This window comes from Grus americana, chromosome 4, assembly GCF_028858705.1.
Source record: "Grus americana isolate bGruAme1 chromosome 4, bGruAme1.mat, whole genome shotgun sequence".
Taxonomy (NCBI): Eukaryota; Metazoa; Chordata; class Aves; order Gruiformes; family Gruidae; genus Grus; species Grus americana.
In genome coordinates, this window is record NC_072855.1 from 41,122,143 (window position 1) to 41,146,938 (window position 24,796).

The 24,796-nt window shown below is 40.6% G+C and overlaps 1 protein-coding gene across 2 annotated transcripts in view; it reads right to left on the bottom strand.

The window, feature by feature from the left end:
- GALNTL6 (polypeptide N-acetylgalactosaminyltransferase like 6) overlaps nucleotides 1-24,353 on the bottom strand; it is a 490,185-nt gene extending 465,832 nt beyond the window's left edge. For both annotated transcript variants that reach the window (XM_054825417.1, XM_054825418.1), the window contains exon 1: nucleotides 23,555-24,353. In XM_054825417.1, the coding sequence (XP_054681392.1) occupies nucleotides 23,555-23,692 (138 nt within the window). In that variant the 5' untranslated portion in view covers nucleotides 23,693-24,353. The remainder of the gene's footprint in view (nucleotides 1-23,554) is intronic.
- Between the last annotated feature and the right edge of the window lie 443 nt (nucleotides 24,354-24,796).

Here is a 24,796-nt window from a genome sequence, read left to right on the forward strand (position 1 = left end):
GCTGTGTGCCTCTGTTAGCACCAGTGGGGATTACACAGATGAAACAAAGACCCTAAATTTGGCTAATAATGCTACTCTGCTGGCAGAAGATACTAGACTATCACAGAGACTGACTGATCTTCAAATAACTTAACAATTACTAAATTTATTCCTTTTCTAAACCATGATGAGATCTGAAAAGCCCATTTTGTTAATAGATTAGTCTAAAATAATTAAAAAAAAATCTGACAAAATACACTGCAGAAAGAGAAGGAACCTGGAACTCCAACACAATGAGATGTCTCAGTAGAACACATTGATGGTGTTTTAAGACAAGCTTTGTAGAAACGTACTCTTTCACAAAACCTGGTAAGGAAGCTAATGTTTTTGTTGCCAAGCTAAGCTAAGCTAAGCTAAGCGATTTGATACTGTATTTCCAGAACTCATGCTAAATAGGCTGGCCTCATCTGCAGGCTTCCTTAGTTCAGAAAGACCCCCTCCCTCTTGACTACTCAGTAGCTAGCCCAGTTGCATTAAACCTCTTACTCCAAGTTGCCCAGTATCCCCTATTTCTTCAGCCGGTTAGGTGCTGTGGATACTGAGCATACCCAAAAGTTAAGCTACTTTAGAGACAGACACTGAAATAACATCATTTCCCTAGACGGTAACCAACAAGTGTTGAATTCTCTTCAAGTACAGTTTCAGCAGGGAGCAAGAGCAGCATTCTTGTCTTAAAATTGCCTCAAAATTGGTAGCTTGTTTCTCCAGAGAGATAAGAACTGACCCTTATCTCCCTTCAAGCAAAGAAGGGAATTGAACCCAAGTCTATACATGTTCTCATCGCTATGTTAATGTCTGAGAGAAAAATGCTGAGGGGAAAAAAAAAAACCAACCCATCGCTATCTCCTTTACAGAAAGGATGTTAAAACATGGCTCCAGGGTCACTGTCGATGAAAGCTGTCTATATGTCCCCTCAGTTTCGCTTCTGAAGAAGGATGCAGTGAAGGAATCACATTTCGAGCAGCACTTTTTTCCAGCTACTTCCATGCAGGCCCAGTTTCCCTGTCCTTAAGTTAAAGCAGGTCACAAGTAAGCATAGGATCAAGACACTGAATCCTCAGGGTCAAACAGGCTTCCGAATCACTTTGCAGTTGTCCCAAGTGTTAAGTATTGAAAAGCTCAACACTTCTAACATCCAGGCCTCTTTTCAGACCTAGCCTTAAGTCAATCAAGCCAAAACACAAACTCACAAATTCTAAAGGTGCATTTCTATGACTTAACCAGAGTCATACCCTAGGGCTCCAAGCTGGTCAAAACCAAGACAAGTCCTAGACTGGAAATTCAACTGAGAAATATTTAGAATACTCTACTCAGTGTCCCTACTTATCTGCTGAGATTTTGAGGGTATTAAAAAAAAAAAAAGAAAAAAGCAAAATCACATTAGGTTATTAGGCAAGTTTTATAGAGCTTGGATGCAGAATAAAATAAGGAAAAAGAGAGAGGAAAAAAAAATCTGACATGCCTAAAAAATAAATTGATGGTTTAATATAGTCAGAAGAGGGGACGTGCCCACTACTTTTTCCATTAAAGCATCATTTTGCAACACATTTCCTTTTCTTAGCAGTTACGAACACAGGGGTTTTTTTAAGGCATGTTTTTAAACTGTTAGCAAATTTCTGACAACAATCTAAAATTACTATGTCCAAAGTCAGGAAACTTCACAGACAGCAATTCTTTCTGAATACTGCACTGAATCATCTTTACTTTTTCATTGACAAATTCCATGTTGTTAATAGGTGTTAATCACAACTTCATCAGTATGCAGAGTGCCTTCTATTGTGTAGATGCTGATTACAGGTAATTTGGCAGCTGTTATAATGTGTTAGCTGCTTCAGCAATGTAGAATATGTAATGACAGCTTTACTTTCTGAATTTTTATTTAGTCACGAATCTCTTTCTCCCTACAAACATTCAGTTCAGGTGAAAGCAAGTCATGATGCTCTGGTATTAACGGTAAAGAGGAGAAACATGGCGTGTTTTACAAGTAAATAGGATGATGGAGTCTGGGTTACCTGACCAAAAGTTAGTTTTGAGGGTTGAAATGAGGGGTTTGCAAAGGCGGTTTGAAGTCACAGCCCCTGGAAACTACAACCCTGTAGTGCATTTAATGTAACTGTGTGAGATAAACCCACAAGGTACCTAAAAGGAGGAAGAAGGCCACTGCAATAGCCAGTGTATTTTTTAAACTAGTATTTTACTCCTGGAAAGTAACCACCTATTAAAACAGAGGAGGACAAAGAAAACAAGGCAAAACAAACAAAAAGTGTGTGGCTTTTCCCCAATCTGCTTACCAATTTCCAAAATACAGGAAATTTGTTGTTTTACAATTTGTCTGGTTAAACTACACACTTTTTCTGTGTATTTAAATGTGTTTTCATTCAAACTATTTATATTTTAGCTTTGGTGTAAGCTAAAACCAAAATAATTTTCAGTCTGTTATTGGTTTATATTACATTCATTAAAAAAGTAATTGAAACATACTCCAATTCATTTACTCTAGCCATTTAGCTCTGAAAGGATATTTTGCCTTTCCAATTGTATGATTATAGAACACATTAGTTTTCTAGGAGTTGTGTACATGAGCAGGACAGAGTAGCAGAGTAGGTCAATCTTGGGGGAAAAATGTAAACTAAATGAAACTAGTTTGCTTTTTCAGCACTTCCAAGAGAAATTATTAAAATAAGCATGAGGTGCTGAAGGTCTGTCTCATAAATGTCATTACATTATTTTAAAAAGTGCACAGGTTTTCAATCTGTGTGCCCTGAAGCAGCCTGTGATTCTCCTTATGCTTTGGATTTTTTTCTTCCCTACCAAAGTCAAACATTTTTTAAAAGATTTTTCATGAGATAGGCCCTTATAATAACAGAAAGATGCAATGTCTTGCTTCTGTAAATTTAAGTTCTGTTTGAAAGCATTATTGCTTTCCTCAAGTTGCAGAGCAGGTTTAAAGAGAACAATAGTCTCTAAAAATAAACATAATATATAACAGTCTCTCAGGCAATGTCAAATGCAATGGAAAAAGAGTGATGAGAGTTCTCCAACATGAGTTTTAATGAACCTTTTTCCTCTCTTGTGTCAGTGCAAGTATCATTTATTTTTAAAGCAATTGGTCACAGTTTTCTGTTAGAATGATGGCCTCTTGACTGATTTTGTTGAAGTGCAGAACAATAAGGAATGATAATATTCCCAAGCTGAGAGTCAGTAATGAACAAAATTTGAAGATGGCTACAATGAAGTACTGTATGAACTTAGCTGTAAAGTATATGAGATATAAGTCTTCAGACTACAGGACATAAGCCAACCACTAACTGACAAGGATTAGGAAGAAATAATTTTCCCTCTGAGCATGTTGGTCCATAATCATCCATCACAGGAATTAAAAATAAACAAATAAACAAACAAGCAAACAACCCTCTATAGCACCTCTTACTAGCCAGGGCTGGAGAAGGGTTGACAAAACGGATATATAACAGATTTATCCAACCCAGAAGTCCATATTTTGTTACTATATTGTGATTATTCATTGTAAATAAAGTGAAAAAGGCACATAGTTAACATTTTAAAAACAAAAGCTAGCCAATGTTTATTTTAAAAAAGTTTACATAGTAAAATTAAGTAGTAGTAATTTTTACCTAATTCCTAATAATAACCAGATTTTTAAAGTGATTCTTTTTATGAAGTGAGGAACTCTGCTTGGGAAACCACTGCTTCAGAAGAATTTTAAGATTCAGGCATGTCACTAAGCTCCCTGAAGCAGCTCAGTCAGACCAGGTACCATCAGAGGACTTAAATAAGAAACAGAAGTACAAGGGGCCCACTAGAGCATCTTTCCTAATTGCCAAATCCTTTTGCTCTAGATATGATCCCCCATAATTAAATGCCTTGTCTTTTTACAATTCCCTGATGACTGCATGTATAATTGATTACTGTATCCTAGGAGGTGTTTGAAATTAGCTGCTTTTGCAGAAAAAAAAAAAAAAAAAAGACTGATTCATGGCTTATAACAACTCAGGGCCTGGTCTAAAAAAAAAAAAAAAAAAAAAGTAAAATGATGGAATTGTGCCCACAAATAAGTGAAAGCCCTGATACCGACAAAATACACTTGAAGAGATCACTCAAGGCAGAGACATCCAACAAAGTCTGTAACGACAAATTATTTTTCTGGTGCATATGAAAAACTCCCATGCATTGCTCTGTTTCGGTTTTAAGCAGCATCTTAACTGTATACAATACAGTGCCCGGAAAGAAAGCCTAATCATAGATGTGATTTTTCAATATGGATTAGGACATGACAAGCTCACTGGCCACTACAGTGAGGGCTGGCACCATCCGATGGAATTTGTCTGGGGAGAGGGAGGCAGGTGACAACAGGACAGTGGTTGTTCCTCAGATTTTAAATTTTTTCCCCCATTTCAGCTAAGAGTACTTGAACTGAATCAGAAAAATTCCAAGACAGAAAGAAAGAAAAGCCAAACTAGGAGCTGCTGGAGTTTTGCCTTGAAAAATACGAGCCTGGTAAACTGCTAGAGCTGCTGAAAGTAGATATACTACAGCCAGACTTCTCAGCCTTGCTCCCACTTATTATTGTTCTGCAGAAAGACGCCACAAGTAAATTTGATGGCAAAGTTCAAATGATTCTTTCCCCACCCCCCTATCTATTTGGCTGCTTAGAAGGAAGAGTCAAATGAGGGAAATGGACTGTTTGCCATAACAGAAATAATTCAGATTGATTGCCTGGGGAACCTTGAAGATTTAATACAAAACTGAAAAATACTTAAGTGTGTCACTAACCTGGATGAAAAACCTTTCTAACTTTTCTGTCAGGCAAATTTCATCATTTTCCTCTCAAGGAGGAGCAGTTCAATGATACCATATAGTTGGAGGTGTAAGATAATCACAGGTATCTTATCCTAGGAAAAAAGACACAGAAGTAGCCAGGTGCCTGCAGCATCCACCACAAAGCCTTCAAAGAACTATTGTAAGGTAAAGCTGAGCAGTAACATTAATCACACAATAATTAATAATCACCTGGTTCTTATGTATCACTGTCTTCATCTGCAATTGAAAACTACTTTCCAGAGGAGGTTTTCCTAACCACATCTTAAAAATAAGGGAAGCTGATCACAGAGGGACAAAGTGATAAGCTAGACATCACAGAGGGACCAAAGAGTCATGAACAGAGCCTCAGTCACCTAGGGACAGGCCAGTACTTGGTCATTCATGCCACTTCCCAGCAATAAATGGGTTTGGTACGTGGAAAAAGGCATGCGTCTTATACCAACTTAGCTTCTCAGGAAGAATATTGCTTATTCTTATTTCAATACATTTAAACAAACAGACCTACTGATATTGCAGGTTTTAATCATTCCACAATGTAGTGATACTTTTCCAACAGTCTTCTCCTATTAATTTTTATGCAAAATAACCATGAGCAAATATGGCATGGTAAGATGTTGGCAAGCCTTGATGCTGTAAAATCTCTGTTTCAATTTTCTGTTACACAATTGTCTGTTGCCACATTTTCTAACCTTTGAAATAAGCAGGGGTTTTCATACTAGATAATATTTTCCTTTGAGAATGAATACAATATGAACATAGCAATTTGTTTGTTTCTACCTGTAGGCTATCTAGTCACAATGTGAGAGAGTTTGGGGTTTTGGTTTTTTTAATATATACACTCAAAAAAGCCTACTGCTATAAAAATTACTGGGCTTTCTATCTTTTCGAAACTTTAAATCATCCCTATTTAAAGTTCAAATCAAATTTGTAAATCAACAAGAGTTCACTCAAATTTTGTTTGGAAAAAAAAAATCATATCCCTGAAACCACTTGGAAGAAAGACTCCTGTTCAGATACATACAAATCTCCTCCATACATGAGTTACAGTGAATACCATGTCTGAGTTATATTTTCAACTCATGAAGTAAACTACATGCAAAGTCCTGATCTTTACTTCATTAAGAAGATGCATCCCTCTTTAAGCTCATCTTGGATTTACTTTAAAAAGTTATTTTTTCCAAAGTTATGTATTTATTATTTCTCATCCATAGTATGTTTTGTTTTCTCTTTCAAATTGGAAGGTTTGGGGTTCAAACTTTTCATTCTATTTGCTTATGAAGTGCCAAATAAATTGCTGGCATTTAACATTAGCTATATCAGGGTGAAAACTATGCAGGACTCTTAGCAACCATCAGCTTGAAACTACAGGTTAAGTTTTCATAAATATAGCTTTACTGTGTAAACTTTACCTTTCAAAAACAGTTATAGTCTGTTAGATTAATGCTACTTGATCTTATTTTTAAACCTATAAGAGCTGATACTTTTGTAAGTTATTATTAGGTTAACTGCCATACTAACCGATTTCTTTTATCCACAGAAAAGACTTGAATCATCAGTGGCTCAAACTTCTCCCTCAGCCCCTGCTTTGAAATATCTCTTGTAGGGATGAGAAGATGCAAAAAGGGTTTGGGGTCAACACCTTCCAAGTCTTGGCCTCCTGGCAGATTTTCTTTAGATGACTGTGATGTTGCCTAGGGTTTGGTAATAGCTGTTATTGCTAGGGTACTTCATTGTGTACACCAGTTTTCAAAACATATTTTGAAAACAGCGGGGAGAATGAAGATTTGAGAGGTTGCTCGGAGCACAAAAGAGGACATGAAAGAAGGTACAGAGGTTGATGCTGGAAACAAGACAAAAGAAACTGCCTGACAGATGGTATTCCAGAAAGGACGGACTCTATGGTAAGATTCAGATATGAAAGAGAAAGTCAGTCCAGATGGTGACTGACAGCACTGATTACAAAACTCAGTTTCCATTGAAGGCAATGGGAGCTTTACTCCAGTAATGAGGATGATGGCAACAAAGACTTTTTTTTTTTTCCAAAATCCTTTTGTTTTGCTAGGAAATACTCTGCAAGCACTTGTGTAATTCTAAATTCAAGCCCTGACACCTAGTCAACAGTATAGTTGACAGTATTACACTGCAACTTGTATATAAAAGCTATGACTATATAGCAGGCATGTATTTAGGAAAGAGAAATAAAACCGATTTCTACATCATATGTAAAAGTGCAGTGTAGGAACAGGTTTTAGCAAATAAGTATGTAATGATCCAGGAAGATCTTATTGTGGCCTTTCAATATATAAAGGGGGCTTATAAGAAAGGCGGAGAGACTTTTTACCAAGGCATGCAGTGACACGACAAGGGGCAACAGTTTTAAACTTTAAGAGGGTAGATTTAGATTGGGCTTAAGGAAGAAATTTTTTTATAACGAGGGTATTAAGATGCTAGAACAGGTTGCCCAGAGAAGTTGTGGATGCCCCATCACTGGAAGCATTCAAGGTCAGGTTGGATGGAGCTTTGAGCAATCCAACCTAGTGAAAGATGTCCCTGCCCATGGCAGGGGGGTTGGACTAGATGATCTTTAAGGTCCTTTCCAGCCCAGTCCATTCTATGATTCTAAAAATAAATTCCAGGAGAGTTCTTTAAAAACACCTTTTCCATCTCAGACATAGTGTTTTGCATTAGCAACTTCACATTATGCTAGTCACCAAAAAAAAAAAAAAAAGAAAAAAAAAAAAAAGATGGGCTTTTATCTTCACCCATTAGTGTCAGCAAACTCTTAAGTGGTGTTCTGGTAAGAACCTGGCAAATCCCTGACCAGCACAGCCTATAGAATCCTAATGAATAAGGTTTCCTGTAAGTAACCTCTACTGAGGCAGGGGGAGAAAGAAAAGATTTTTTTCTTTATTCTTAACTAGTTAAGGTACACATTCCTGTGGTAGATTCTATTCGCACTGAAATCCAAAATACAGCCTTGATATCAATCAAAGTTCAATACCAGGCAAATGGGAACCAGTTGGAAATAGCAAAACATCACATTCATGTCTATACGTACTCATGAGTTCAAGTTAGAGGAATGAATGTACAGCTCTGCAGATATTCCACAGAGTAACAATATTTTGAGGTTATAATCTCCTCTTTACATGCAATGTATCAATGTAGGCAAATATTTCCCTTCAGTATTTAAAAAAACAACCAAACAAAAAACCCCACCAAACAAACAAACAAAAAACCCACAACCCCCTCAAGCTGTTCCACATATACTGACAGATACCGGACTTAAGAAGTTCCTTATGACATTCTACTATTTCAGCATATCCCTGTTTTGTGCTGAGGAGGAAAAATGTAACACTATTTAGGAGAGAGAAAAAGATAAAATGTTGCATAAAAATTAAAAACAAACTAAGTATGCAGAAGACTCTGGGATCCTATTGCTAGCCCCTAACAGAGGATGGAGATGATGGGGATCAGTGCCCCCGTAAGTATCAATTAAAGTTCAGAATCTTGAAATTGTGTCTTTAGTCTCTCTCAAATACCAATTTATGCACCAAGACAAGGGTTTAGAATAGAGAAATGCATACTGTTACGGTTACGCTTAGTCTAAGGTGCGTGCTTTCTTGGTGCGCCACACCTCAAATTCATTGTGAAGCTGCGACGCTGAACCTGGCTGGCATTTAGTATTCTTTCTGGCTTACCAGAACAATCTCCAGCATCCAGGAACTCATTCGAAATCTCCTCCTGTTCCACAACTTGATTTCCTATCAGCAGCTACTATGGATGACTTTAGCTTACTCATTATTAGTTTAAGAATGACTTTTATAAAAGTCATACAAAAGGGTCCATCTAGCCAACTATCTGTTTCTGACAGTGATCAACAGCAAATCCTAAAGAAGGATATCAGTACATGGCAAACAAACAACTTCACTTCCCTGCAATACCCTTCCAGCCTCCAGCAACTGGTGGTTCAAGGACTTTGCAAGCCAGAGGCACTCTCTTTAGCCCTAATGGACTTTTTTCCCCTCATTAATGTACTCAATTGCTTCTTGAAGCCACGTAAGCTTTTAATATCCACAAAGTCTGGTTCAGAAAGCTCCACAACTTAATAACCTATTGCATGAAGACCTGTACCTGTCATTTGTTTTGAAACTGATACAGTATTTAATTTGTTGCTATTACTTCTATTGAAAGAGAGAGTGAATAAAGTGATCCCTCCATCTCTTTTCCACGTTACTCTCTTCTCAGCTATCTCTATCGTATTTTCAGTCCTCTCATCAGTCACTCAATAATGAAGCCTTTACTTAATTCAGTCACCCTTGATAGGTATCTTTTCCACCCCATCTGTGATGATTACGATTGCACAAGAATTGCATACAGTATTTGAGAGTACACAATGAATTTACACAGTAGTCATAACAATGTAATCCTCTTTGAAATGAAAGCTAACATTTTCATAAAACTAATATAAGCATCAAGAGCTCCTTCCTGAGTAGCAATTACTATGTCAAAAGTTATTGCTATATATGTAAAACTAGGATTATTTACTTCCCCGTATACATTATTTTATATTTATCCACATTTTACTTCAGAGGGTTAGACGAAGAAATACAGAAGATTATGTGGAGAGATCTTTAGCTATAGCAGTGAAATTCTGCCTGTATCCTACCCCAAATTTCCCATTTTTTGTTTTAACTCTCTTCCATTATATAAACTCTGTCCATTAAAATGAATCTTCCAATTCCTGGCTAGTGATCCCACAGATCATTTGTTTATGCCCCTGTTTCCTAGGCATGGTTCATCTTACTTTTCAAGCACGTTGGAAGTACCTCAGACTAATAAAAACCCCAAAACGTAAAACGGTTTTTATTTTCCTCCCTATGATTCTTCAGAAACAACTGGAATGAATCTTTCTGGTCTTGTTTTACATTTTGTTTCTCCTCTTAAGTGACTTGATGTTCAAGATCTCTGCTGCTCTCTTAAGCATCTCAGTCACCGCCAAACCACTGTTCCCCTACACAGGATAGGAGCCTTAACTTTAAACACTGTTTTTATCCTTCTTAGATAGTTGACAGACCTCTAAACTGGTAGAAAACGTATTGCAGGGGAGGTGCATATTCTGTTTATATTAAGCAAATTTCTACAAGATCAATTTAACAAAAAACTACAACCACAGCCTAAAGTTCCTGGTGAAACGTAATGAGTTATTGAAGCTTCCAAAGCACTGCCAAACCTGTAAAGTCCAATGTCTTTGAAGGGTGGGCAATGCCTGTTTTGTGGAGATGAGACTACATTTTGTTACTGAGATGATTTTTTTATTTTTTTTTAATTTGTGGCATAAGCTGCCCATAACGTTAGAATCTGGTGGAGAAACTAGAGTACTGCTTTACACAGAAAAGCAGACTAGATTGAAACATGGAGACCTACTTGGGATGTGAAATAACACATTCTTACATTTTGAAAAATATGCAATAATTCCTCGTTCCAGCTCAATTCTAAAGCAGAACACAGCAAGTAACACTTTCCACTTCTAAAAGAGAAAAGAAATATAAAGTTACCTGTGCAGTAATTATGTATGTTAGTTTCACAAGAAAAAAATTAAATGCATTGCTTTTACAAATAAAGCACACCTCCTTTATTACAATTTTCAGCCTGGTGTACCTTACAGACCACTTTAGCAGCTACATCACTTCACATCTACACACTGCCCGACATCACACACTGCCCCAGTCATGGCAAATGTGATTCAGGGAGGCCACCCCAAGTCCTGTGTCAGCGCGTTACCAGGCGTCGATGCTGTTTGTGTCTACAGTGCCGTGGGGAAACCGAAGCCCTCCTCGCCACGTGCACCGCTGTTCCTCGGACATCTTCTACAAAGCCTTCTCCGGTTACGGACATCAAAACGACCGCGAAACATTGGGAAGCGCAGTAAGGCAGGCCCACTAAGAATCTCTCCCTGGTTTTGGTAGGAGCTCAAAGAGCATCACTGAGCTACAGTTCCCACACCAAAACATTCTGAACTACTCAGTCCTTCCAACCTTCAGGCTACAAAGGAAGAGAGAGACCATTTTGTCCAAGTACAGGTGTTGTAGCGTGGGTCTATCAAGGCGGGGGGATACAGAAGGGGCAAGTGCACTGACATCAAACGTCACAAGCAACACCCGCATCTCACTAACTTTTCCCTTTATATCAAAAGACAAGACTAGTACAAAAAGGTGACCGCATGCACAACAGCAGAAAACAAGCTTACAGAGTCTCCTCTCGAGGAGCGTCAGCTTGCTACATAAAAATATGAAGCATGCTTTATTCACACATTTTCAATTCACTACAACATTAAAAGCCCACAGGTCATGTTTGTACGATGCGGTTAACATAAAACTAAGAGCTTACTGCAATCAAAATGAAATATTCCTCACTGGCACTACTTCAATAATTGACCTAGCCTGGGGTCATTTTAAAACAGTTTAAAATGCATCATTAATCCAGGGTATTCCAAAGCAGCTCTACTAATAGAGAAGCAAAGTTGCAGTTAGCGTGCATTTAAAAAAATAATAATATGATAACAATATATGTCAGAGATGCAGATTAGAGCAACATGAAAGACAAGGCATAGAAAAGATGATAGCAACGTCACTTAGAAGTTCTAGAAATACATTTGATGGGATACGTTTTCCTTATTCTTCTCCTGGCTGTACATTTTCCTTTCTTTCATGTTTCCTTCCTGTCACTTCCATCCTAACACACTGGCAGCTTCTCGCTCTCCATTATCATTAAAAGAGCGTAGCTGGTCTCTCTAACAACCAGATCAGTAAACTGGAGGTTAATCTGCAATGTGAAGAAGGTTACTAAATGGAAGAGAAGGTCAGTCATTTGATTATTTTACATCACACGTCAGGAGAAAAGCAGGTTAGCAAAGTATATTGTAAAAACAGCAGCCTTGGGCAAGTATTTTTTGAACAAACTTGTGTGTGGTCTCTTAAAGAAATGTATATGAGAGTCCACTGTCTAAAGAGTAGAAACAACTAACAGGAAAGATTGGAAAGAATCAAGGGCATAAATGAAATGTGTCAACATCTTTATTGCCTACATATTTCAAGACTTAGAAGTAGATCGGAAAAAAAAGTTCAGTAGATCGTCTAAAGTTATCACTGTTCAAAAACCAAACATAAAGCCAGCCCACATACAATCTGTGCATAAAGAGGGTGGGGAGACAAAAACAAACCAAAAATCCACATTTATTAAAGAAATGGAAAATGCGAAAGACACTGTAGATTGTACTGGATTTATACTCATAAACATATGCTTTCCCATGTATCTGCACGGTGTCTTTCACAAAATCATTCCATTCCTTGTAAGATTGTTAGGGCATGTTACATTAAGAAAAATAAACTCCCTCTCCCTGCAGGAAGCAAAGATGGTCTCCTTACCTCCTCCTGCCCATAAACAAACATACACATGGGGGGGTGTACATATATCTAAAAGGAAAAACTCAAAGCCCACATTAATAAACATTTCTGAAGAACCTATTCTACTAACAATTTCTTTAAAATGCATTGAAGAAGAGTCTCAATTCACTGAACTTTAAACACAATTCAGTGAGGTTTTAGTCTCATAAGTCACAGAACAAACGTTACTACAACACAAGAAAAAGGCAACTTTTCCCAAGACCTCCTCTGTCTGAAGGGGTTACAACGTGCACAGGCGGTAAATACACGTGTCCTGAGCTCGATCTCCTGTCTTCATTTGTCACATGCATCCATTCCAGATGCAGAAGCAGGTTGCTGCTTAGCATGATGCCATTTCCGTTTCCCTTCTCCCATTTTAAAATACAATTTTTCTTCATTGCTTCTGAAGGAGACATCTGTTGTGTGTCTTGACCATTTGAAGAAAAATTTCTCTCTCGCTTGTTCATATTGAAGCTGCTTCAATGAAAACACCTTTATCTTCAGTGACTGCACTATTACTCTGTGTGGGGTCAGCACATGAACTGCAGCACTCGGAATTTGTGAGCAGTACTTTGCTGAGAAAACACCTCAGTTTTAGAAAAAAAAAAAATAAGTCTCACCTTAATAACAACTCCTTGCCAAGCAGTTTCTCTACGCTTTGTATACGGATGGCTTAAACAACATCTCACCATTTTTACTGCTCTTGGTGCATCCTCTCCTCACGAAACGAGGGGACAGGGAAAATGGAGAAAGATCACATAAGGTAGTGGACTGTGTTTCCAGTCGGATTGATTTCCCACCCCTCTGCAGCTTTGCTGCTTTCCCTGACGGAGCTCCACAAGTTCCCTGCCCTCCTCTGCAAGCCTACCTGCACACACGGCATGTCTGTTCGCAGTGTTCAAGTGCTTTCAATTTTGTTTTTAAATTCCGTTAGTATATACAGGCAGTTGGTGGAGGTAAATGCAATTTCACTTTCATGTTAGCAAAGCATAGGCTAATATATATGTTCTGGCTGCGCTTTCATTGGGGTTGTATCTCTTAAACGGATTACTTGAGGGGAAATGGAGAGATAAACCCACTCTTCTATCACTCCACATCAAGAAGTAAGATAGATCAAAATAAAATCTGACCATCATTAGAAGGAATGTCTCCGTATACTCGGAGAAATTCCCACCACTTTACCATCACTGGGAATTATGTCAAGGGTGCCCTTATGCCGAAAAAGATTTAATCTCGTGTGAAACACAAGTTAAATATACTGCAGGAATATTTTGCTGTGAGGCTTTTGCTTGCCATTTTTTAGTTTTCTGCTAATTTTTACAGCTATCTCAAGTAGTTTTTATGTCCACGTGTGCTGTGTCTCTAAAGATTTTGTAACTTTAGTAGAGAAATTGTTACTTAATGTCATAAAAGTTCTGGATTTACATTTTTATACTAGAGTTATAATTGCAAAATTTGATCAGCAATTTGACTGTCACTTTAGTTTATGTTGAGCAATTCTGGAAAAACAATATCCGTTCAAGCCTGTCATTCATTTTGTATCCATATCAAATGCAACTTAAAACGTAGTCATTTATCAGAGCCTGAAAAATAGCAATATATTTCTTGTAGGATGGCATTAATGTGTCTTTTTCATGCATTCCCCATGCTAATGTGAAACTACCACTCTGTAGAAAAAGCAATCTAAAAATTTCCAAGATTCAAGCAATCCAACATAATAATTTACCCAGCAATCAAATGAGATATCAAAAACATTAAAGAAGCTGAAATGTGTTTTTAAAAACAAACAAAAAAGGAGTGTAAGAGGCAAGAGATGGAGGTGTGCTGCTATGTTGAAAATAAGAGGGCTTTCCCCATTGAAGTGACACAGTGGGTATTTTGCCACTCATATAAAAAAAATTATAAAAAAGTGAACTATTGCATTAAACCATGTATTACGCTCTGTGCAAGACAGATGATTCAGAGCTGGTGAACCACCGAAGGGCACTGGTTCATCACAAGATTTGGTACAATTTACAGTCTCTTCTCAAGTGATCTAGCTCTGGGTAACTACTGTTGCATCTGTGCAGGCTTTGCCAGGGACTGGTAAAATTTTGCCAAGGGTATAGTTATTCCATGCAAAAGAGAGAGTTCAGTTGCCATTATCTGTTGGAGCTAACTCTTGTGGGTGGGAATATCTCAAACCTCCCAAGTACACGTGCACTTGTTTGACTTTGCCTCCTCCGACACAACCACGTAACGCTTCAGCATCCTTACCCAAATGTTACATTACAAGCACAACTTTTAGCCCAGGGCTTGGATGACAAAACAGAAAGACAAACTGCCTGTGACAGACAATTATCTAATGCAAAACTGGGAGATTTTAATCACAGTGAGGCAAAAACATATGGGACAAAATACTTAATCTGACACTACAGAAGCTGTTAACACTGGAGGAATACATGTGCAGGGTCTGTATTTTCCAGACAATGGCTCTGAGTAGAGACACAGGGAGCCCTTGCTCTTCCCCACCTTCATCTATAAACAGAACTTGTCAAAGGCTGGCTATAAAATGTTCTTGCTTGTCCTAAACATTTGTTTGCATTCTCCTAATACTTAATTTATAGAAAACTATTTTCAGAGAGCAACAATAAGTAAACAGGCTAAAATTTTCTAAACAAACTCATCTGTTATTCTATTTTAAGTTCAAGTATGAAAAATTATGCTTCTTTAAGCAAATGAGCACCTTAAGGTACTCTGATAAATCTACACTTACACACTTCAGTGAGCAATCCAATTTCTAAAGCACCCTGTATTAACATTGGTGTCCTGACCAAATTCTAGTTCAGATAATTACTCTGCCTAGCTAAATCTTTTAGCAGTATCGCATCCTGTCATAAACCACTGTACAGCACAGAAGTAAACAGTTAAATCGCCATTTTGTCTTAAGCACAGAACCAATGGTTGGTTTATCACTGATCAATAAAACATTTAGGTTGTATGGGCCAGATTTTCAGGTCTACTATGTCCAATTTGCACTGTAAATTTAGTATTAAGAAAAGCAACTGAAAAGCGTAGGAAACTGCACTGAGCATGCGTTGTGGTTTAAGCCAGCAGGCAGCTAAACACCACACAGCTGCTCCCCACCCACCCCCTCAGTGGGATGGGGGACAGAATCGAGTGAAAAAAAGTAAAACTCATGGGTTGAGATTAAGACAGTTTAACATGACAGCAAAAGAAGATAAAATAATCATCGTCACCAAAACAGGTGATGCAGAATGCAATTGCACGCCACCTGCTGACCAATGCCTAGCCTGGCTCTGAGCAGTGAGCGTCCATCCGGCCAGCTCCCCCCAGTTACACGCTGAGCACGATGTCATCTGGTATGGAATATCCCTTTGGCCAGCTGGGGTCAGCTGTCCTGGCTGTGTCCCCTCCCGACTCCTTGTGCATCTCCAGCCTTCTCACTGCCAGGGCAGGAGAAGCTGAAAAGTCCTTGACTTACTGTAAGCACTGCTTACCAACAACCAAAACATCAGTGTGTTATCAACATTATTCTCCTACTAAATCCAAAACACAGCACTACACCAGCTACTGGAAAGAAAATTAACTCTATCCCAGCCGAAGCTAGGACAGCATGGTAACTCTTAGATGGCACAAAGCTGACAGTTTTCAGGGCACTGCACGGTCACGGCAGTGCCGGGCATTTCCAATCTCCAAACTCCTTGTTCCTGCAGCTCTCACGGGAGTTACTGCTCACATGGCTCTGAAGACAACATGCAAATATTCTTCAACTACTTCAGGGAAAAGTCTGGCAGATAGGCTTAAACTGTTGTGGAGGTGGTTTCAGATGATCCAATGAAGCATCTGTCAAATGCTGTTATGTCCTGTCACTAGAGATGTGGCTGAAAAATTCAGGCATTGGATGGTAACCAACAGCTGGAGGTGATGGGGGGAAAGGGATGCTGTAGTTATCTGTTAAATCCACATTTGGCTAGATGAAAGCACCATATTTCAGCTACTGACTGCTTCCTAAAGTGAGGCCAGAGGTCTTCAATAAACAAGACCTGACCAGGAAAAAGAGGGAATAGGAAATTCCTCCAATAAGATCTGCCAAAAGATCTTAAAACTGCAGAGTAAGATAACATTGTCCCCATGAAACACTACCCTGAAGAGGAACACGGCAGCCCTGACCCTGCAGGATACAAACATCCAGAAAAGTGTAGGATATTGTAGCCCATATATTTCTATGGTAGCTGCACACACACCTCATCATTTGCATTCCTACAATTATCTTAATATGCTGCTACTATTGTAGTTTGGTGATTAAGGAGATGACTTGCATCACCAGGTGTTTGCATAGAGAAGATGACATGACTCCAAGTCTATGAAGAAAGATGTATGGAAATTATGGAAACGAAGGCAAAGAATTTGAAAGAGAAGCATGAAATCCTGTTAAATTCCTGCAATAGATTTTCTTCCTCTCCTTTACCTCTTGAGCAAATGCCCTCAAGTAGGTCTCTTTTATAGCATTTTTTCATAAAGAAGAGGGAGAGGATTTCTCTGTTGAAGATGTATTTTGAGAAAGATAACCCAGCCAAGCCCATCACCCAGTGAAACTCCTCCAAATATAGTTTGAAACCAATGAATCACAATAGAGCTTGACCTTAAAAACCAGTTTACACCAGAATTCTCAGAAAAGAGTTGGTACAGCAGGTTGACATCTCCTAATAAAGCCTTTTCACATTTTAAAGGAACATTAAAAAACTGGGACTGCTATTTCTCTCAGTCAGCATAATTTGGTCTCTTGACAGTGAGGAACATTTACGATAGATGTAGAATTTTTAGCTTGGGATTCCTGAGCTGCATTGTATTTAACTTGTCAACCTCCGAGTTAATTTTTTTCAGCCTTATTTAAAGTAACCAAACATGTCTGCTCCTGGCCCCAATCCATCGAAATAGTTAGCATACACTCAGTTTTGCTGAAGTCAACTGCTATAAATGTGCGCATCAGCGTATTGGTAGACAAAGACCATAAGTTACCTGTCTGAGCATTCAAAAAAAAAAAAAAAAAAAAAGAGAAAAAAGCTGAATTGTTCTTTCTTCTATACGTGAACAGACACCTGCCTACACACGGTTTCATCTCCACTGAATGGCGCACACAGTGGCACAGCACAGTCTGGCTCCCAACCGGGGTGGCACCTACGGTACCGCTGCAGTTCCCTGGACCCAAACACAAGAGCTTCACTCCCTGCACAGGGAGATGAGGAGGTTTAGGAAAGAAGTGAGCATCACGTCCCAGCTAGGGGACAAAAAACAGCCTGGCTGTGCCCCCCTAATCACTGAGCAATCTTGCATCCTGCTGCTTTGATAAGGCTCCCTCACCACAGTGGTCTTTCTACAAGTCCAAATGTTGGCATGCACAAATGTTTCTTGACCTTGTGTTCTGATTTGGATTAATCTGAAATGACTGTGCTTAAAAAAAAAAGGTAACTACACACAATAATATTAGCTGAAATGCATTACAACCACCGAGTTAAATGGAAAGAAAACTAAATATAGAAAACAGTCCATTTTATCCTGTAAGATATACTCTGTTTAGCAACATTCCTGAAAATTGATAGGTATTAAATTAACCACAGGAGGGCTCCCTCTGGTATACTGAATACAACAGAAACATACTGTTAATTGCCAAAAATAATATTGTATCTTAAAAGTAACAAAGGTTTTAGACCTCAAACGATATTTTCCTCAGTAGGCTCCAATATATACAAGGGAATAAAATTATACACGAACAATTCAGATAAAGAAGTGAATTACAGAAATGTTAACTGCATGACTGTTAAATACTTAAACGGCAAACGCGGATTGCCAATGCACTGTATTTTAAGACATTTAGCTCTGTTTTGCCTTGCTGTGTGTAGGGGCCCTTGAAGCTGACATATCAGCACAGCGATGAACAGGGCTGTAGAATAGGAGAGGATTGAACACACCGGGTCCCAGCTGCTGCTCCAGGGAGAGAAATGAGGACTTGCTCAGAACAGCACATGCATAGAAACTGAGAAACCGAGCATAGGAAGTGAGGCTTCGTTTTATCATTATTTTTTAGGGTCGGCCAGCACTCTCCCAAAATAGTACAAATTAACGTCAGCAATAGTCAACCAGCTGTTTTTGTAGACTTGGGCCTGTTGGTCACTCTGTACTTTATTTACTCCTCCGTTAAAGAGAAACAAAACTCTCCCGCCTCACAAGTCTGTGGTGAAAGCAAAGGTAAGTAACCGAGACAGCCCAGCTAAACACAGAAGCAACTGACAGTGTCCTGACCATGCAATCATAGGAAATAGGTGTCTATTTGTGTCCTAACCGAACCATACTTAGTACAAGATCTTGTGGCTTTTGAAATCAACTGGAAAAGGAAGGGAAATGCAGCTAAGGGGTATGCGTGTGTGCGTGCGTTCACTTTGAAGATGCTGCTTTTATGTAGCTCCAGAAACAGAATTTACCAACCCAAGCTTTGTACTTCACTGGCATCAGTAGTGAGTAAACAGAGTCAACTGTCCTGGAACAATGATGATTATCAGAACCTGTGTAATAAACAGTAGGAAATGTTGCACTTTGGGGTAAATTTAAATTTTCACCTCTTTCATGGACCTTAGAAACTAATGACTGTTTGCAAGACAGACTTCAGGCTGAACCCGCTTCCTGGATTCAGGAGCCAAAGTTAATACTTTCACAGCCATCAGACTGGGAAGGTGGACTTTGTGCCTATTTGCTACCTACAATACAGGCCCAGGATTTGTATGAACTAAGTTCTCCTTATCCTGAGGAGTTCATTTAAATCCATATCACACATATCCCAAGAGAAAGACCTAATCACAGGGCTAACCAGACAGAAATACAGAATCCACAGGACAAGGGAAAGAGAGTGTGACTCTGTCCCATTGAATAAATCTTTCCCCTTACAGCATGGCTGTATTTCGGTCTTTGCTCCAGGCTCCGTGCATGCACCAAAATAAAAAGGGCCAACGCCATTGAGAGCTCCTCCCGCAGAAGTGCCTAAATCAGGAGGTTGAAGTAGCATGCCCCACTGCGCCAACGCGTAAGTGAAGCAAAGTCAGAAATCTACTTTCTTTCCTTACTTTACACATCATAAAGCGTTGCAGTAATACACCTATGAATAAGTATTACAAAGCGTCTGTGACTAAAAGGTACTGCTGTTCGATCCAATTTTAAGTGAGGAGAGTTAACACCGGGAAGCAGGGAGATGACAACTGAATGAAAAAAGCACCAAATGAAGCTGAAACGCATTAGGGGTTAGTTTACGAGACTGCCCTCTTTTTCAGCCAACCACAACGGCATCCCATAAAAACAAAAAGAAACATACCTCTCAACACTTTTCACCAAATACCTATATCACAGACACTAGAAGGCTGCTGCACGAAATTTGGTTCTTTTACATGAAGTTATTTTTCATATATTGAAAGCGTATAAACAGACAAAGATAAAGCCTTACTGTAGCCAAATAAAGTAGCACTAACGTCAGACAGCATCAGATAACCAGGTTTGGACTAGGATTACATCCTACTGGTTGTACCACATTGTTGCTTTTCCTCCACAGAAAACAAAACTGAAATTAAGTTTTATCAGCACAACTTAATATCCAAACACCCTGGACTTGGGATTTTATGAAAAGAAAAGATGAGACAGGATACTTATATCACATACGCAATATTTCAATGATAAAAAACAAAACAAAACCAAAGTTAAACCAACTGTGAAAACTGTAATCAAAACTCAAGGACACCATAATGTGTTAGGGAATTTATAGACTTTTTTTTTTTAAAGGCAATAAAAATATCCTGTTCAATTTCCCTTATTTCCATAGTACTGCAAGGAAGACTGGCTTAGAATTAAACCAGAAATTGATTATATTTTTTTTTTCCTCACATGTATTACTTTAATGTCAAACTATATTTTATGGAGAGCTTGTTATTCCATGTAACTCAGCACCTTAATATCTGTAGCTTTACCGCTGAAGCTCCCCTTTAAATATTTCCATAAACCAAAAGTAAATAACAATATCAAAATATTTATATCAAGCCTATCACGTTCACAGGTGAAAACCTTAAGAAAACATGATAGATTTTAAAAAAGTTAGTATGAAACGCTTAATAATACTTATAGAATTAATGTACAGTGATCAAAATCATTAATGCTGCCTGAAATCAGGGTTGTCAATACCACTTTCTCATCTTTCAATCTTTCCTAAAGAAAACCCTCTGCTCAGAAACAGAAATCGCACGATGACAAAAAAAATACCCTTATGTAACTTATTGCAGCACTATTTTAAAGAATAAGAAAAAGTCAACCTATTTTGTCATGTTAGAATTTCTAGATAGCACTAAAGAGCACAAGTGCCCTCTTCTAGGCACTGGGAATGACACAGTCCCCAGGGGACACTGTTCTACCATTGATAGAAACAGCCTATTTTTGCATTGTGGACTGCTTTTGAACTGCTTCTCTGCTTAGTGCTGTCAGGATATCAATGCCTCCTCCATCAGCCTCCTATCCCTCCTTCGCTCCGGTGTCATGGCAAGCAGCTTAGGCGGTGGGAGAGGCTGACAGAGCCCTCATTCACGTGGAAGTTTGAGGATGTCTGCTTTAGCAATGAATTGGGAAGTTTAATTTATAACTAGTCAGAAAATCAGAATTTCACCACGCCATCTCCTCAAAAACACCTGATGATCAATAACATTAATTGTTCTTAAAACAAGACGGCACATTTATAAACATTACTGCCAAGGTCAGAATAGCACTAGACACACATTTTACTCGTGAGGGCAAAAACCAGTTCAGCCTACGGCTAACTTATTACAGCTCTGCCCCTCTTCCATGGGCTGACTGTACCTCACTGTCATGTGCCGACTCTACATACACCCCTATGCAACCTAACACAACTTTGGAATACATGAGAGAAGTCTGCTGCAGCTTCAGTAGGACTGACCGTTAAACTTGTGTGAAGTCACACTAAGCATCAAGTAATTGAACACCTCAAGGGCAAAGAATGACTGAGTGTTGAAATTCTTGCATCTCCTGCTAACTCAATAGCAGAAAAAAGTTATATTTCTACTACGATAGTATTTCACTGTTTCTAATGCAGTCTTTTCTAGTATGACCTTACTTCTAGTGTAGTCTCCAAGAAATACGCTGACCATCTTCTTACAATTTCCTTTATATTTAAAAGAGTTGAACTCAAAACTTGTATTTCAACCCTTGTTCCTTGTATGCATTTTGGGTTATAACGTGCACATCAAAAGACACGAGTACCGTAATTGCATTCCTCACCTCTACTTCAACCTGCTATCCTCATTGGGTAATGACATTGCCAACATGACTTCAATTCTGACAGTGATAACGGAATTACATTAGAGTCAGCTGTAAGGTTCAAAGTTTCATTGCTCATTTTTATTGTTTTCCCATTAAACAATCCCATTACTGCTCAATTAGTATTCAGGTGGGGAGGAAAAGAAAAAAAGAGAAAAACGGAAGCTAGTAAACAGCCCCTTTCAGAAAACTTAAGATTTAAAATTTGCTGGGGTCTCATTAGCATGTCTCACTAGCCCTTCATGTATGCTCAGCTGCTGATCTCCAAGGTTTTCTTCCACCATTTTATCCAGAAGTTACTTCCCTTTGAGTGCTATCCAGTCACGTGCTACTTAGAGTGCAATCTTGAACATCAGAAATTTCATCTTATGTCAAAGCATGTGTCTTTTAAAGAGCCATGCAACAAACATGGAAATCGTTATTTGCATCGCATACTTTAGCTTTCATAAATCACAAAGTAAATTAGAAACTGCAAAGACTACCGTACGCACCTTGTAAACTAATGTCAGACACTTACAATTGTGTATAATTTTCTAGCACCTACTGCATTTTAAAATCCTCAGAAAGATAAAGTAAGCTTCAAATTAAGAGCTATCCCTAACTTCCTCCTGTAGTAATAAAGTATCTTCCATTCAGCATATTTCATTAACTGAAGTTAGGATACTTTGGAGGACTAACTTCTGTAATAGATAGCTATATTAACAAAGAATCAAATATGTTATTGTTCAATTGAAGCCGCTGACTTAAATACATTTAGTATGTGTAAAGTGCATTATATACATGGGTGATGACCCTTGAAATTAAGACTACTAATACACCAAAATGATACATGATGCTGTCTGAGACACTCTAACACAAAGGCTACGCAAGTGGTAAACAAGCTAAAAGATCAAACAATCCCGTAATTTCTTACTAATGATCTATGAAATATTTATGTTATATTTAAATTACACTGACAATTGCATTGTAGGAGCATAGCACTATTGAACAGAACAAATACAAGCTTTGGTAAATTACAGGCAGGGTTTTAAAGCACTGCACTACAACTCCCTAAAACTAAACTTCACTTAATGCAGGTCATACTGTGATTTATGAGCCATACATAAACCCGGCGAGTTGAGGAATAACTTAAGAAAAAAACCCAGCTTGTGTCAACTGCTGTTATTAATAACGGTGACTGAGGAGATTGGAAACTGGAAATATTTGAAAGTTCGTTGTGACATGAGTCTGACAAGCAGTTACATGCAGTGTAGTTGTATCAGGTCACGTTAGTGCCATTCAGAAGAGAAAAAGACTGTCAGTCACTTCTTGTCGAGTTTTCAAACAGAAAGGGTGAGGAAACAAAAAATCTAGGCGGTTAGTTACCTACATGGATCCCGAGCAATTTTAGCGGACCTACAGCCACACAGCAGTTCAAGTAGTACTACAGACAGGCAGACAAATAAAAGTTGCGGTAAAAACTCCACCTCTCAAAATGAGAATTAGAGCCCAGCATCATCTCTTGGCTAACCAACGAAGCATGCAAAATCCCACGTCCTCCTAATTTCACAGCCAGCTTCTGTGACTGCTCACCCTTGCCCTTCCCGGGGAAGCCCAACCCGGCAGGCTCATTTGTTCGCCCACAACTTTCTCTCTCCAGCGCGGAGGTAGGACAAGCACATGTGCTGCCTCTCGCCGCTCCGCTCCGCACCGGCGGCCGCCGCGACCCGGACCCTTCCGCCGCCTCCGGGCCCCGCTCCACCGCGGGGGGGGAACGAGCGCCGGGGCCGCGCCCCGAGAGGCGGCAGCCCGCCGGCCGCCCGGATCAGCGGGGCACCGCGGAGCGGCGCGGAACACCGCGGGGCAGCGCTCCAGGGCGGCTTCGCACCTACCTGCGGCTCGGCGGGCTCGGCGGGCTTCACCAGGTGCTTCTCCTTGTAGAGAGACCAGAGGCCGATGTCAGGCAGGAAAATCAGAGCCGCGGTGAAGAGCAGCGTCATTTGCAGAAACCTCTTCTGTTTCCTCTTCATGGCCAAAGCCGGGCGGCTCTGGTGGCAGCGGCGGCAGCAGCTACCCCAGCGCTAAGGGCCAGGTCCTTCCCTCCCCGCTGTCCCTCGGAGGGGCCCGGCGCCGCGGAGAAACTTCGCCCGCCCGCCTCACGGCCGCCCACCCCGTGCCCGGGCGGGGCCGCCCCCCGCGGCGGCGGCGGCGGGGCCGAAGCTGGCGGCCGCTCCCCCCGCCCCGGTACGGCGCTGCGCGGCGGCGGTGCCGCTCCCGGGGGAGCTCATGGATCCACCTACGCACGGAGCGGCGAACAGCCCGACACCCAGCGGGAGGGGGAGCAAAAAAAAAAAAAAAAAAAAAAAACAACAAAACAAAACCAAAATTTTTTTTAAAAAAAGAGGTAAGCCCCCCCCCCCCAACCCGAGTCCAGTAAGCAGCGTTAGCCGGGGAGAGCGCCCCCTCCTCCTGGCTCCGGGGCACCGCGGGAGCGCTAAGCACTGCGCGGAACCTCAGCGGCTCGCCGCGCCCGCCCGCCTCACGTCCCCCTGCCTGCCCGGGCCCGGGGCGGGGGGGCGCGGCATCATGAGCTCATCACGCGCAATTTGTGAAGCAAGAGTTTAAATGAAAAAAATACGAACGCAGCGCAGAGCCTGGTGCCGCAGCACAGCGCGCCCCTCCGCGCCGGGAAGGCCGGTAAGGAGGGGGTGGCCCCCGCGCCCCCCGCGTCCCCCGCCACCACGTGCGCCAGCCGGGCCGGGCCCGCCTCGCCGCGCCCCCTCATCCCGGCCGCCCCGTGGGTGCCGTGCGCTGGCTCCGCGCCTTTCCGCGCCGGCGGGCAGAGGCGGCGAGCGGAGCCCCGCGGGGGCAGACCCCGGCGCGGGGACCACGGGCCAGGCAGCGCCGCCGCCGCGTACCGGGGACGGGGCTTGGCAATTCCCGTTCCGGTCCGTCCTCCACGGCGCTACGTGAAACGCGGGGGGAACCGCGCTGAGAGCCCACGGACGACTCCCTGTCCGGGAGCCCTGCCCGCTGCACCAGGCAGTATCGGGGCGCTCACCTGCGGGGGGCTCCCCCCCAGAGCGCCGCCTTTCCCGAGCTCGCCCGGCCGTCAGCCCTGCAGCCCCTGCCCT